This window comes from Ahaetulla prasina, chromosome 1, assembly GCF_028640845.1.
Source record: "Ahaetulla prasina isolate Xishuangbanna chromosome 1, ASM2864084v1, whole genome shotgun sequence".
Classification (NCBI taxonomy): domain Eukaryota; kingdom Metazoa; phylum Chordata; class Lepidosauria; order Squamata; family Colubridae; genus Ahaetulla; species Ahaetulla prasina.
Genome location: NC_080539.1, coordinates 374,023,243 through 374,038,661, shown reverse-complemented (window position 1 = coordinate 374,038,661; position 15,419 = coordinate 374,023,243). Strand labels below are relative to the sequence as shown.

The window sequence follows — 15,419 nt, the reverse complement described above, 5'->3', positions numbered from 1 at the left end:
TTCATGGCTTGGGATGCTTGCTTCTCCAAGGACCGCCGGCCAGCCACCATCACCTCACACACTCACTTTACCTCAGCCCCGAAATCACCTTTCCATGAGGTAAATCTTCCTCTTTCCCCTCACAAATACCTCGCCCTTCCCCGGCTTTCCCCTCAGACCCCACTCCGACCCTCCCTCACCCCACTCACTCGGAGCCGTCGCCCTCGGTGGGGCTGGGTCCCTCAGCGATGGTCGGGGTGATGTTGAGGGCCGGCGGCACCAGTTTCCTTTTAGCCGGCATGGCAGCGGCGGCGGCGGAGGCCGGCGTTCCGTTGCGCCTTTTAGCGAGGGACCCGCCTCACAAGCAGCACCACAACCAGCAGCAGCAGCAGCAACGGCGACGGCGTCGTCGTCATCGCCCGGCTTGGCTGCCCTAAGCGAGGCCGAGGCTGCGCGCGAGGCCTAAAAAAAAACCACACACACACAACCCTGAGGGGAACGCGAAGAAGGCGAGAGGAGGAGAGGAAGGAGGGGGGCGTGGCCGAAGCGCGAGCGGGCGCTCGGGCGCGCGAGGGAGAAGGGGAGACAAAAAAAAGTCTCCTCCCAACCAACTCGCCGCCCCTCGCGATTGGCTGAGGCTCTTCACCGCCGCCTCGCGATTGGTCGGCTCGGCTGTGGAAGGGGAAGGCGAGGCAGGCGCGCTCGCTCGCGCGCGCCAGCCCTTCTCCGGATTGGCCGGTTTGCTGGAAAAAGGGGCTGGCGCGAGCCAAGGCCGGAGGAGAAGCGAGACAAGCTCGCGCCCCGCCCGCCCCGCTGAGGAAAAAAAACTTTCACCTCGCGATTGGTCGAAAGGGCCTTTAAAGAGGTCGACGTCGAGGGTTGAGAGACGCATGCGGGGAGAGTTGGAGGAGAAAGGAGGAAAGTCTCGCGAGAATAAACTCGGGGTTTGGTTTGGTTTTTTTTTCTCCATCCCCCCCCCCTCCACCTAAAGGCAAAGCTTGACCCCAACCGCCGCAGGAAAGGTTGGCGCATGCGCACAGCGAGCGAGGGCTCGAGCTGGTGAAAGAGGCGGGAAAGTTTTTGTGGTGTGTTTTGTTTTTTTTGGCGCGAGGGCAGAAGCTCGTCAGTTGAAGGCGAACTTGAGGCGAGGTGACGGCTTCGGTTGCTGGCTCCCCATGCTGTGGACAAATATTAAACGAGACTCCCCGAGAGCTTTTTTTAAAAAAACTCTTTTCCTTCTGAGTCGTCAAAACCAGGGGTTACACTAAACCCCGCTCTTGGCCTTGGCTTCCAGAGAAATGCTTCATGAGGAAATCTGGAAGCTGAGTCATGGCTACTGGTTTTCGTTTTCAGTTTGAGACGTTTGGCTGCTTATCCAAAAGTAATCATGAGGAAACGTTCCCAGGGAAGAGGCTCCTGGTTGGGCTTCCTATAGAAAAAGGAGTGTGCGGAGGTTGCTCTCTCCCCTTTCTTACTCAGCCTGTATGCTGAAATGGTCACGAGGAAGCTAGTTCTTGAAGAATCGAAAATGGGCGGAAAGGTGGGTGGAAGAAATGTCAACGATCTTCGATGTGCTGATGATTTAACTCTCCTCTCGGAAATCAAAGGCAACCTGGAATATCTGCTCAAGAAAATCAAAGAAGAAAGTGAGAATGTTGGTTTATTCCTGAACATCAAAAAAGACCGTGGTCGTGACCATTGCAAGGAAGGGGAACATCAAAATAGAAATTGATGGTGAAGAGAGAGAATGTATGGGAAAATGTACTTTCCTAGCATCAATATACCTCAAAATGGTGAATGCAGAGTCATGTGATTGCCATTTTGTGATCTCAAGCGGCTTCCAAAAAGCTTAAGTCGGGGTTAACCCGATTCACTTAACTAACTGCAGTGACTCGTTTAACAATCGTGGCAAAAAAGGTCGTAACTTATTTAACAACTACCTTGCTTAGCAACTGAAATTCTGGTCCCAATTGTGATTAACTCGAAGACTTCCTGTATACTGAGTATGCTGGTGATTGATGTAAACCTCCAGTTCTAGCCAGTCAGATGATGCTTTTGAGGAACTCACCAGGTGCCTGGAAATGATGCGGCTCTAGATGAGGAGGAATTGGCTCCCAACTCAACCCTTGCAAGACAGAATAGCTTTCGATTCTTGCCCCCCCCCCACTTTTTTGGGTATAGTGATGTGTCATCTTTGATCCTCCCTGGATCTTGGAAGGGAAAGGAGAAAGGAGATGCCATATGTTCAAGCAAGCTTTAGAAAAGACCGTAGAACAAGAAACATTATTGCTCGTATGCGCTGGATAATTCAGAAAATCAAAGAATATAAATATATAATATCTGATGTGACTGAATCAGAATTGGAATCATGCAGGCAGTGTTTATTTCAGTGACTTTATGGAAGTAAAAGCTGGAGTTAGATAAAGGGTAGAAAGCGTATTGACACATTTGAATTTTAGTGTTGAAGACTTTTGAGAATAATACAGTTATCTAGGGAAACAAACTCGGGGAACAAATCAATTAAGAGTTCTGAGGCTCAAATTATTGAAATCTAGCTCTCTTGAAAGTCAAATAATAGCAGGAAAGATGAAAAGGAAAACAAAGGAGGAAACCTTTGACGGTTGATGGACTTGATTATAGCAGTAATGAGTGCACCATTGGAGAAGACCCAAAGGCCCACTTGGGGACAGTTCGTGGAAAAGGTTTTTCTAGGTTAGGGGTGTCAAACTGGTGGCCCACTGGCCAGATGCATCATGCATAGGTCACGCCCATCGCAGCTCCACAAAGGCAAAAAAGGCACGATATGTTGTTATATGTCACATGATATAAATGTGATGCAGCGAATTTTACGTTCGTGGTCTGGGTGGTCATTAAAAATAGACAACTTGGTGACACATAATCAGTACAGCAAAATTAAATATTTTTAAATGCTGTGCTGCTTCTTTGTCACCCAGGCTGAAGCATCCCTGAGCAATCTGCCACAAGAGGCAGAAAGTATAAAACCCACAGACCAACCACAAATTGATCAGTCAATACAAGACCTTTAAACAACAATAGAAGGAAATTGGCAGCATCTTCAATAAAAGTCTTTCTGTTAAAAGCTGTGGGAAGAAGGAATCATCTTTGTTGGATGCTGAAATTAAAACAGCTGGAAATGGCCCCTCAGGCTTCTACTGTACCTTAGAATTGGAGTATGAAATATCATCTTCCAAACTAAGAGAACAAGGGATCCCACTTTCGTCTCACCTCTCCTTTATATTTGTCATTAAGTTTTTCTCAGCACTCTTAACAGAATAGCCACATGTCCATCTAATCATCCTGAAACACAGCCAGGCACGCTGAGGAAAATGGCTGTGTACATGTGCTAGAAGAAGATTCACACCCGCAGTATTGTTCTGTTCCTTACATTCTCACCCACTGTATTACCCTATCCATCTGCTGAGCTGCTCACATTGTTCTCCCCACATTCCCATGGCAGCCAAACACCTCTTAGTCTCTTAAAAATAGAACAGATCTCTCCTCTTCCAATAAAAGACAAATCAGGGTTTGCCAACAGGTTGAGGCGTTGATGTGACACACACACACACATACAGAAGCGTTGCATTACACGTGCCTGGCTGAGAAAGAAACACATTACATAACTATCTGGATCTTCTGGTGCATATGAACTCATCCTGCTTTTCTATTTCTTACTTAATATACATCCATATAAATGGATCTGTATGAATATAATGTTTATAGTTCTCTATAAACAAAAGTAAGGATGTGCACAAGTACACCTTAGTTTATAGTTATATTGTATTCACATTTGGGAAGTGATATTTGAGACATATTTATGCACTTAGGATATATGCATGAATATTAACATTCAGCTACAAAATGTCTATTATGCAAACTATAAGTTGCAACTGGTATCTTGAAATCTAAACAGCATGTGAATGCCTATTCTCAATAGAACAAATTCTTGCTTTTATGCATCCAACTGCTATTTGTTTATTTACTTTTTGTGCAAAAGCAGACATACTATATTTGTTTTGGAGCTAACTAAGCATGATAAGCACGGAGCAGTGAAGAACAAAGACACTGGACAATGCTTTACATTTTTATTATGCTGTGATGCATTTCTTTATGTTTCTGTTTTGTTTTCTTGGTATCATAAAATGAAACGGACTATGACCACAGCTGAGTCCAAACTTTTTGTTGCTAAGACATTCGTTAAGTGAGCTTTGCCCATTTTATGACCTTTCTTTCCTCAGATATTAAGTGAATCACTGCAATGGTTAAGTTAAACATGATTGTTAAGTGAATCTGGTTTCCCCATTGACTTTGCTTGTCAGAAGACCGGCAAAGGGGTCGTGTGTCCTTGGGTCACTGCAACCATCATAAATGTGAGTCAGTTGCCAAGCATCTGAATGTTGATCAGATGACCATGGAGATCGTGCGGTCATAAGTGTGAAAAACAGTCATACCTCACTTTTTTCAGTGCTGTTGTAATTTTGAACAGTCAATACAGAAATTGTTGTAAGTCGAGGACAACCTGTATTTAAAATAACAAGAAATTACTTATGAGTTATCTTATCAAGCCAGTTTGTGATATAAACCGAAGGAGTAAACCAGTACCTTTTCTCACAATTTCTTACTGCATGTTTTGAAACACACATTCAAAAGGACTATAGTTATGTTTTACCACATGACCAGAACCTGAACACTTTCAGTGGTCAAAAAGGATGCACATGACCAGCTGGTGGTTCAAATCCAGGAGCAATCTAACAAGAGCCTTGGCTTTGCTCTTTTTGCAAAAGACTAAAACAGCTACCCTACCAAAATAGATATGTAGGTGAAAGGTTTGTTATTGTACATCTTTGCACTGCAAACATCCCTCTAAATGAATATATAAACAAAGTACCGTAGTCTGCTTTATGGTGCTTTAGAGCAGTGCTTCTTAAGATGTGCTCCTAGGATCTGGGGGGGAGGGAGGTTATCCCCAAGACCATCTCAGGGCTCCTTAAAATCACAATTATTTAGTAACCTATGTTGAAAAATAATACAATATTAATATTGCATCAAATAGTCATGAGAAGCAGTAGTAGCAGTGAATGTATCAATCTTAATTTTTGATATGGTAAATGTTGATAAATATATTCCATATAAAGAAAAGTTAATTTGGAGTATAATTTTTAAAAATAGGAAGGGGTCCTGAAAGAAAAAAAATTAAACACTTTTTAATCATTGCTTTAGAAATATTAGGACTACTAACTGCGGCAACTCTGCAATAGTTCAGATGAAAAATCCTGAAGATGAGCAAAAAGTAATTGTATAAAATAAGAACTGTTTTTGATGTTATTTTGATGCTTTAGAAATAAGCAATGTTGGTTGCTTTTTTGCATTTTAAAAATCTGTTCATGCTTGAGCTGCTTTTTCTGAAAAGCAGGAAGTTTGGAGTTGTGTAGCCAAAGACACAAAAGCAAGGAGCTTTTTCCCTAGCTGCTGCTTCTCACATCAAAGTGAAGTAAAGCAGTTGCTGATTTCTCTCTCTAAAGTAACCTTGGAGAACAGATGAGTAAAGCACTTGTGATCAGGGTGAGGCTGAATAGGGCAAAGATTGGGGTCCAAGGGGCACATTGACAAGTGTGCTGGCGCCGGCAACATATAGTTATGTAATTATCTTTAGGAGTAAAGCCAATGGATTGGTTATCCAAAGATAAGATTGATTTATTTTTATCAACACATCTGCTTTCTCCTTCCTCTGACAGGGACCATTCAAGTACATCTAATCAGCCAAGAAGTAGGCAAGATCTTTGGTCAGAGCTCCATCAGGCTCTGCCTTCAAAATCTGGGTGGCGGGGAAAGATATTTTAGAGTAAGTTTATTGTACAGCAATGGTCCCTTGGGGCACAGTGGGTCACTTGAGGGGAGGCAGTGGGGCATATCTTATCACATCTGTCCTCAAGTCTGTGGATTTTCAGACTTTGTTTTCAGGGAAATTCTGAAATTTCTTAGAAGCTTATCAGCTTGAAAATAGCAGTGATAGGCTGTTATTAAAACATTTTGTGTATATGGAAGACACCTCTCTGTTAAAGTACTGTATAGTTTAGATTTTAGAGGAATATAGATATATAGGAAATGTAGGTCTGAAGGATTACCTTGATTTTATACTAGACTCTAAAGGCCATCCAACTTGGGGCTTATAAAAAGAATTCTTAGCCCATTAAGTTTGAAGGTTAGAATTGAATAGAGTTGACATTTTGTCCATAGAAAAATCCATTCCTGATTAACAAAAGAGAATTGTTTTGTTGGTTTTGCTATTAATTGTTGACATCCTTGTTGATTTATTTAGCGAATCAAAAGTAAATCAAAATCTCTCATCTACTGAACCCTATCAGCATTAGAATAATAGGCTTTTTGAACAACCAAGCAATGTTGGATGGACTTAATAATAGCATAACTTTTGAAGACCTGTATTCATTCCAGAAGTATGTTTGTAAGTCTTAAATGGAGAATTAGTGCCTGAGAAATATATACCGGTAATAAATAGGACTGTCCATTTTGGAAAATTCACTGTTCTTGGAAACAGGCTCTGAGACAAATGCTCAAGAGTCATTCCCCTGGCATCAAACATGATGCAAACCTGCTCCAGCAGCCGCTTCTTTCTGCCATGTCCTGCTTTCTACTATGATGTTGGCTTTGTCCTGTCCTCAGCCTACTCAGACAGAATTAAGCTTCCTTAGCTCTACTGGCGGTAACGTAGCCTTTCCCACTTGTTCCTACCCTATCTAATCTCAAGATACATAAAACTAGTTAGTATATCACATGAAGTTAGGTAAGGGAGTTCCTGGCCATAACAGTCACCTGCTTTGTAAAAGATCACCAGATTACCTGCCAATTTGTTCGGAGAAGTGCCACTCCATCCAGAACCTAAAGACAGAAATTCCACGGTACTAGAAGAAAAAGGAACGCTCAACCATCTGGTCTTATCATGACTGAGTTAAGCCTGTCCCTTCCCATCCCTAGCTTCTAAGCACTAGGTTAAGATCTTGAAAGCATTGCTTACACAACCTGGGATTGAGATGTGCAACTGGATATAATCAGCCTATTGAGAATACTTGACACAGTTGAAGGAATGACCTTCCCCAAAGGTTTTGTGTACATGTTAAAAGGACAGATAAAAGCATTGAGCAATATGGCAATCGGCAATCGCAGGCTGTAGGTAGACCTCTCGATCTCACAAACAGCAGCTGAAACTGTCTGCATAGAGGAGAAGGGAACAACTGCAACATGATGTCTCCTACATCTGACCCCCGCCCCCAATCCAGAAGGATATCATAATGGTGGTGCCAAAAGTTGCTGAGAGATGAAAAAGAACCAGGACAGTTGCATCATCCTATCTCTGTCAATAGTAATCAACAAGTACAATCAATGCCATCGCTGTTATGCCTTTGCCTGGAACAGGTTCAGATAATCCACTTTTGCCAGGGCCCTTGAAGCTGAAATCTGGTCACCGTCTCAAACTTTCTCCAGAATGGGCAAACATTGTCCAGAACTGTTAGATCCAGCAGCAGCTTTGTTCAAGGTAGAAATGCCTTATCCTTCAAGGAAGCAGTCATCATCTCATGAACAAACCACATTCATGACCCGGGAACTCTTGAGTACCAGGAGGGGCCTTAATCTAGCAGACAAGGGCTTAGATAAACACCTCCCCCCAAGGATCCTAGCCACTTCCTAGGAGTTATAGAATCAAACATTTCTCACATAACTGCTACTGTCTCAGTCAACTTACAAGTGTTCGCCCAGGCAGAACCAACTTGAATTAGATCCAAGCGACTATTCGACACCTGTCTAGAACAGAGTTCCACAACATCTCAGGCTTTGCAGACAGGCCGGTGGTGAGAGGGGATGGTTCCACACAACTGGCTGGCAAGCGTGTGTGCAGCTCCATTTGCACGAGCAGTATGCACCTGTGCTTGCCCACTGCTCATGCAAGTGAGAATGCAAGTGCATGCGCGCGCACTCACTGGCTGTTTCCGCGGCCCGGTTGTAAACACTTCATGGCCCAGATTGGGATTTCTGGTCTAGAATATTTTATTTTTTCCAGTGTCCCTGAAGACATTCTGGTGAGCCCTCCCTTGCCAGCAAAGAATTAGGCCCCTGGCTGAGTGTAATAAAAAAAATATTGAGTCTGTCATCTGCACATCTATAACTGTCTGGTTCGGTTCTGCAACCCAACAAGAAAAACACAGACTTCAGAGGATAATTAGAACTGCAGAAAAAATAATTGCTACCAACCTGCCTTCCATTGAGGACCTGTATACTGCACGAATCAAGAAGAGGGCCGTGAAAATATTTGCAGATCCCTCACATCCTGGATATAAACTGTTTCAACTCCTACCCTCAAAACGACGCTATAGAGCACTGCACACCAGAACAACTAGACACAAGGACAGTTTTTCCCCGAAGGCCATCACTCTGCTAAACAAATAATTCCATCAACACTGTCAAACTATTTACTAAATCTGAACTACTATTAATCTTCTCATCGTTCCCACCACCCATCTCCTCCCACTTATTATTATTATTATTATTATTATTATTATTATTATTTAAATTTATATACCGCCCTATCTCCCAAAGGACTCAGGGCGGTTCACAGGCATATAAAACATCGATACACAAAATTAAAATAATCTTTAAAAAACTTATTCCAATGCCCTATCATTAAAAATAGAAATATAAATATTAAAATCAATTTAAAACCCCTATAAAATTTAAAATCTAAGCCAGTCCTGCACAGATGAATAAATGTGTCTTGAGCTCGCGACGGAAGGTATGAAGGTCCGGAAGTTGACGGAGTCCTGGGGGGAGCTCGTTCCAGAGGGCGGGAGCCCCCACAGAGAAGGCCCTTCCCCTGGGCGCCGCCAGACGACACTGCCTAGCTGACGGCACCCTGAGGAGTCCCTCCTGTGAGAGCGCACGGGTCGGTGAGAGGTATCTGGTCGCAGTAGGCGGTCCCAGATAACCCGCCCTATGCCATGGAGCGCTTTAAAGGTGGTCACCAAAACCTTGAAGCGCACCCGAAGGCCACAGGTAGCCAGTGCAGCCTGCGCAGGATGGGTGTTATCACGGGAGCCACGAGGGCTCCATCTATCACCCGCGCAGCCGCATTCTGACTAACTGTAGCCTCCGGATGCCCTTCAAGGGAGCCCCATGTAGAGAGCGTTGCAGTAATCCAGGCGAGACGTCACGAGGGCGTGAGTGACCGTGCATAGGGCCTCCCGTCCAGAAAGGCGCAACTGGCGCACCAGGCGAACCTGGTAGAACGCTCTCCTGGAGACGGCCGTCAAATGATCTTCTAGAGACAGCCGCTCATCCAGGAGGACGCCTAAGTTGCGCACCTCTCCATCGGGGCCAGTGACTCGCCACCGATGGTCAGCCGGATTTAGCTGACTGTACCGGGATGCCGCATCCACAGCCACTCCGTCTTGGAGGATTGAGCTTGAGCCTGTTTCTCCCCATCCAGACCCGTCGGCCTCCAGACACCGGGACAGCACTTGATAACCGTTGGGGTGGTCCGGTGTAGAAAAGTACAGCTGGGTGTCATCCGCATACAGCTGGTACTTCACACCGAAACCACTGATGATCTCACCCAGCGGCTTCATGTAGATAAAGAACAGAAGGCGAGAGAATCGACCCCGCGGCACCCCACAAGTGAGGCGCCCGGGCCGACCTCTGCCCCTGTCAACACCGACTGCGACCGGTCGGAGAGATAGGAGGAGAACCACCGATAAACGGTGCCTCCCACTCCCAATCCTCCAATCGGCGCAGCAGGATACCATGGTCGATGGTATCGAAAGCCGCTGAGAGGTCTAATAGGACCAGGGCAGAGGAACAACCCCTATCCCTGGCCCTCCAGAGATCATCCACCAACGCGACCAAAGCCGCCTCCGTGCTGTAACCGGGTCGGAAACCGGACTGGAACGGGTCTAGATAGACAGTTTCATCCAGGTGCAAGGAAACTGATATGCCACCATATTTCTACAACCTTCGCCGCGAAGGTTGGAGACCGGACGATAATTACCTAAAACAGCCGGGTCCAGGAAGGCTTCTTGAGGAGGGCCTCACCACCGCCTCTTTCAAGGCGGCCGGAAAGACTCCTCCACCAAAGAAGCGCCAGAATCGCCTGAGCCAGCCTCGTGTCACCTCCTGCGTGGCCAGCACCAACCAGGAGGCACGGGTCCAGTAAACATGTGGTGGCATTCAGCCTCCCCAACAACCTGTCCATGTCCTCGGAGCGACAGGGTCAAACTCATCCCATACAATGTCACCAAGACCGCCTCAGCCGTCTCACCCGTATCACCGCAATCTTGGTCCAAACCATCCCGAAGCTGAGCGATTTTATCGTATAGATAACCGTTAAACTCCTCAGCACGTCCCTGCAGCGGGTCATCCCGCCCCTGATGTAGGAGGGAGCGGGTCACCAAACAGGGCGGCTGGGCGGTTATCTGCCGATGCAATGAGGGAGGAGGCGAGGTACGCCTCGCTTCCCTCATTGCCACTAGGTAAGCCTTAGTATAGGACTTCACTAGTGTCCGATCAGCTTCTGAGCGGCTAGACCTCCAGGAACTCTCTAGGCGTCTTCTCCGCGCTTCATCCCTCTCAGCTCCTCGGAGAACCAAGGGGCTGGTTGGGACCTGCGCCGGGTCAGAGGTCGCAAAGGCACGACCGGTCTAAGGCCCCGCCGCGCCCGCTCCCAGGCCGCAACAAGTTCCTCAGCCGAGCCGTGTGCCAGACCCTCAGGAAATGGCCCAAGCTCCGTCCGAACCCTCCGGTCCATCAGGCGCCTGGGGCCGGAACCAGCGTGTCGGCTCCGTCTCCCTGCGGTGGTGAATGGCGGTCAGAAAGTCCAGGCGAAGAAGAGAGTGATCTGACCATGACAAAGGTTCAATGACTATTTCCTTTAAGTCCAGATCTCTCAACCACTGACCAGAGACAAAAATCAAGTCCAGAGTGCCACCCCAACGTGAGTAGGGCCATCAACTACTTGGGTCAGGTCCAAGGCCGTCATGGAAGCCATGAACTCCCGAGCTACCGTCGATGACGAGCCGGACGATGGCAAGTTAAAGTCCCCACGACTAAAAGTCTGGGGTCTCAACTGCCACCCAGCAAGCACCTCCAGGAGCTCGGGCAGGGCAGCTGTCACGTAGCAAGGAGCCAGGTACGCCACCAGCAAGCCCATCTGACATCTATGACCCCATCTCACAAAGAGGGATTCGCACCCGGCAATCTGAGGTACAGTGGTCTCCTCGGCTCTAGACTCTCTCTAATCACAACCGCCACCCCACCACCCCTACCCTGGCCCTCGGCTGATGAAATGCTCGGAAACCCGGTGGGCACATCTGAACAAGGGCACGCCTTCTGGGCCCAACCAGGTCTCCGTGCGCCCATAAGGTCCGCGGCACCCCTGAATAAGATCGTGAATTAGGGGGCCTTATTGGCCACGGACCGTGCATTGCATAACATCAGCCAAGGCCAGGGCCCTGAGGATCCTGACCATCCGGGAACGGGAGAAGTTTGAGGGCTCGGGCGCGATCGCCTGTAAGCATCGAGCGCGCACCCCTAACACGATATGAGCCCCACTTCCGCCATATCTGCCTCCCCTTACCGTGGAAATAGCACCACCTCCACCAATGGAACACCGACTCCCCATGACCTCGGACCCACCAACCCCGCCACGAGCATGTGCAGGAACTGGACTCCCCGACGGGTTACCCCAACACCCACCCCTTCCTCCCACCCCCAACCCAAGCCCGTCGGTTTCCTTCCCCTTAAAATCCCTTTAAAACTCCCTTAAAAATCTATTAAAACAGCCAATTAAAAACCCTAAGCCTCCTATTTTTCGCATGCCACCTCTCGGGACCCAAGCCCGTCCTCAAGGTGGGCCTCGATAATCTGAGGGCCAGACCATGAGAGAGGGGCATCTCGCAGGGCAAGAAGGTCAGCCGCAGTAAATGTTCGCATCACTGAGACGGTCCGGGCAAGGCCCATCCTGGGCTGGTCAAGTTGGCAACAAAAGTCATAACAGATGATAAAATGACCATGACCAGTCTGTCCTGATGGGAAATAGTTCGAGATAATCCATGTGCGGTAGATGACAAAACCGCTGACTCAGTCAGTTCACCACCCCATACAAACGACCTGGGGTGGGCTAAGGAAGAAAGAGGAGAGGCACGATGGTAGGGATGTTATAAAGATGGTAAATAGTGGAGGGGTGTCCGCTGGACCCGCGGGTCTTCCTCCGGCGCTGTCACATATCCGCGCCACTAGGGCAAGGTCACAGCCACCCTGGGCCTATCGGGCCATCCGCCACTTCAGCACCGGGCAGGCCGCCGCCACCGCCTCCGCCAGGCCATCCCCCCTGGAAACGCCCCCATCGCCACCGCGAGCAGGCCACTGGAGCTCCCCTAGATGAGAGGGGGACACCCGTCGCCAAATCCGCCAGCAGACCCAGGGCTCACCAGTGACAACGCCCGACGGAGAGGGAAGGGCCAGGCCGCCGCCCTCGCCACCGCAGGTTCGAAGGGCCGATGGAGCCCGGGCGGCCTCCAGATCTTCATTGGGGCGCAGCCCCTCCGGGGCTCCTCCCATCGCCACCGGAGACGCCCAAACTCCAAACCTCAACTTCCACTGGCCAAGTCTTCCAGGCAGGGGTCCAGGGGGCGCTGCCAACGCCCCCCTACCCCCCGCCGCCGCCGCCGCCGCCAAACCGCCGAAGGCTGGCGGCGGCTCGGCAAGCCGCTAGGCCGCCAGGATTCCTCTGAGGCGCCGTGACTCCGCCGTGACTCGGGCTTCTCCCAACGCCCGCTGAGTCTGCGCCCAGCCACCCTATTTACGGGTGGCTGGATCTTCCTCCATCAGGGCGGGGGCCTATGATGGTATTAAGGCCCCCCCCCAGACCCAAAAAGAGCCTGGAAAGGCCCGTCGCCGCGTCCCCGATCAGCAGGGCGGCGCCATCTTGGACATGCGCAGAAGTAATTATGACTGTATGACTGTAACTTTGTTGTTGGTATCCTTAAAATTTATATTGACTGTTCCCCTATGACTATCATTAAGTGTTGTACCTTATGATTCTTGACAAATGTATCGTTTCTTTTATGTACACTGAGCATATGCACCAAAGACAAATTCCTTGTGTATATCCAATCACACTTGACCAATAAAGAATTCTATTCTATTCTATTCTATTCTATTCTATTCTATTCTATTCTATTCTATTCTATTCTAAAGTCAAAATAAGCTTTTGCTGCTCTTATTACCACAGTACTTTACACATTTGGTTGGATTAACATTTCCCCCCCCACCAGTGGTGCCCTCTTCCCTCTTTTCATAAATGCAATCACCTTTACGGTTTTCCTTGTGCAGTTTTTCCCCTTGGCTGCATCTCCAGTTTTCCTAACTGCGTTAGTGATATAATCTTCCACTTTTCTCAAAATTGCCAGTTCTTGCCCACACACATATAAATACAGGAGAGTAACAGATGCGTTGATCGGGAGAGCATCTCTTGCAACTAGCTTCTGTTCAGAAAAAGTCAGGCCGCTACTCTGAATTATCAGACCAAGATATGGAACATTTTTGATGAGGTTGGAAAAGACAAAGAAGTATTAAAGGCCAAAATGATGGCAAATGATAGACAAACTGAAGATAGATAAGTACTGTAGAGAAAGAAAAGACGAATCTGCTAACGTGTTTACCGTTACTATTCCTGCTGCTACTAATAGTAGTAACAATTTCTTTTCTCATGCTTAGCATTACTATCTGGTAACTTTTAGGAGAAGCAAAAGTTGATTTATTTGCAAAACAATTTGTACACAAGTTTCAACCCTGGCTGTGATCCCTAAGAAGGTGGATTCAAGTTTAGCACAACTTGTTCCTCAATTCTTCCTGCCCTTCTGAGCTATTATTTTGCAATGGTGACTTCTAGGGTTGTCCCAAAGATGCTTTTTCAAGAGGCAACTGGGCTTTCTTTGTTTTTTTTCTTGAAGACATTTTGCTTCTCATCCAAGAGGCATCTTCATGTCTGACTGAATGCTGGAGAATGGAAGGATTTATATTCCCTGTCATCTGGTTGTTATTCCTTACCATCTTCTATACTTCTACACTTCTATGGTTGGCATTAGCTTTCTTCTAAAAAACAGGGTAGTTCTTGCATACTTCCTACCTCTTTATTCGTGGTTTAGCCAATTCATCCTGCTGAGATTTTAAAGAGCAAAACTTGGGCCTTTTATAGGCAGATGTAGAATGACATTTTGGAAATCTGAAACTTATCAGAGACCATCCTCTGTTTGCAACATGTTTGACCCAGTTAAACAATAACCTAGTCAGATCTTTTGATCTGCTGTGGAAGCACATAATCATGCTAATGGGAAGGAGAGAACACTATTCATTTTCTCCAGAAACTAACAAATATGTCCCAGATTTGCCTTCATTCATGGATTTCACCATCGTTTCTCTTCTCCCCTTGGCTGGAGGAGGCAGAAGACAAAGAACTAAAGAAATGGCAAAAAATTCACATGGAACTAGATCTAGGACAATTCACCCTGGCCAATTCATCCCGTCGACTCATTCCGGCCCACAAGCTGTGGCCCACTTGCCAAAGGACAACTCGCTGTGGGACAATTCACCATGGGATAATTCGAGAGAGGGGACAAGTGAATTGTAGCAGGCCTTATCTTGCTTTAGGTTTGACGAACCTTCTCAAATAAGAAATCCTCGAGGGTGGGGTGAGTTGCAATTGTATTTGTCCCTCTCCTGTGTTATCCTGCATTGAACTGGCCCGCAGCGAGTTGGCTGTGGTGAGACAGCCATGGCGAGATGGCCAGGGATGAGTCAACCATGGCGAGTTGACCATAGCAAGTTGTCCCACTCCGCATGGAACTGACTGCATCACCCTATAGTGGAGACACAGTTCTCGACTCACATCATCAGCGCAAGGAGAGTGAAGGACAGACATACAAACAAGATGTCTGAACAAAGTTGGACTGCTCACAGCGTACCTCATACATGCAAAGATAATGCCAGCAGCAAGTTTTGAAAGGATTTCTAACCAGGCCACATTCTATTCTATTCTATTCTATTCTATTCTATTCTATTCTATTCTATTCTATTCTAAAGTCAAAATAAGCTTTTGCTGCTCTTATTACCACAGTACTTTACACATTTGGTTGGATTAACATTTCCCCCCCCACCAGTGGTGCCCTCTTCCCTCTTTTCATAAATGCAATCACCTTTACGGTTTTCCTTGTGCAGTTTTTCCCCTTGGCTGCATCTCCAGTTTTCCTAACTGCGTTAGTGATATAATCTTCCACTTTTCTCAAAATTGCCAGTTCTTGCCCACACACATATAAATACAGGAGAGTAACAGATGCGTTGATCGGGAGAGCATCTCTTGC

The 15,419-nt window shown here is 47.1% G+C and overlaps 2 protein-coding genes across 3 annotated transcripts in view; both read right to left on the bottom strand.

The window, feature by feature from the left end:
- Positions 1-512, bottom strand: part of MAP2K2 (mitogen-activated protein kinase kinase 2) — a 54,081-nt gene extending 53,569 nt beyond the window's left edge. Inside the window, exon 1 of the mRNA XM_058163629.1 lies at positions 189-512. Coding sequence (XP_058019612.1) covers positions 189-280 — 92 coding nt within the window. The 5' untranslated portion in view covers positions 281-512. The remainder of the gene's footprint in view (positions 1-188) is intronic.
- A 3,675-nt stretch (positions 513-4,187) lies between these two features.
- SIRT6 (sirtuin 6) overlaps positions 4,188-15,419 on the bottom strand; it is a 77,870-nt gene continuing 66,638 nt past the window's right edge. The window contains exon 8 of one of the 2 annotated variants that reach the window (XM_058163636.1): positions 4,188-4,516. In XM_058163636.1, the coding sequence (XP_058019619.1) occupies positions 4,484-4,516 (33 nt within the window). In that variant the 3' untranslated portion in view covers positions 4,188-4,483. Of the gene's footprint in view, positions 4,517-4,981; positions 5,009-15,419 lie in introns of those variants that run through there. The other variant, XM_058163638.1, reaches the window with a different exon arrangement.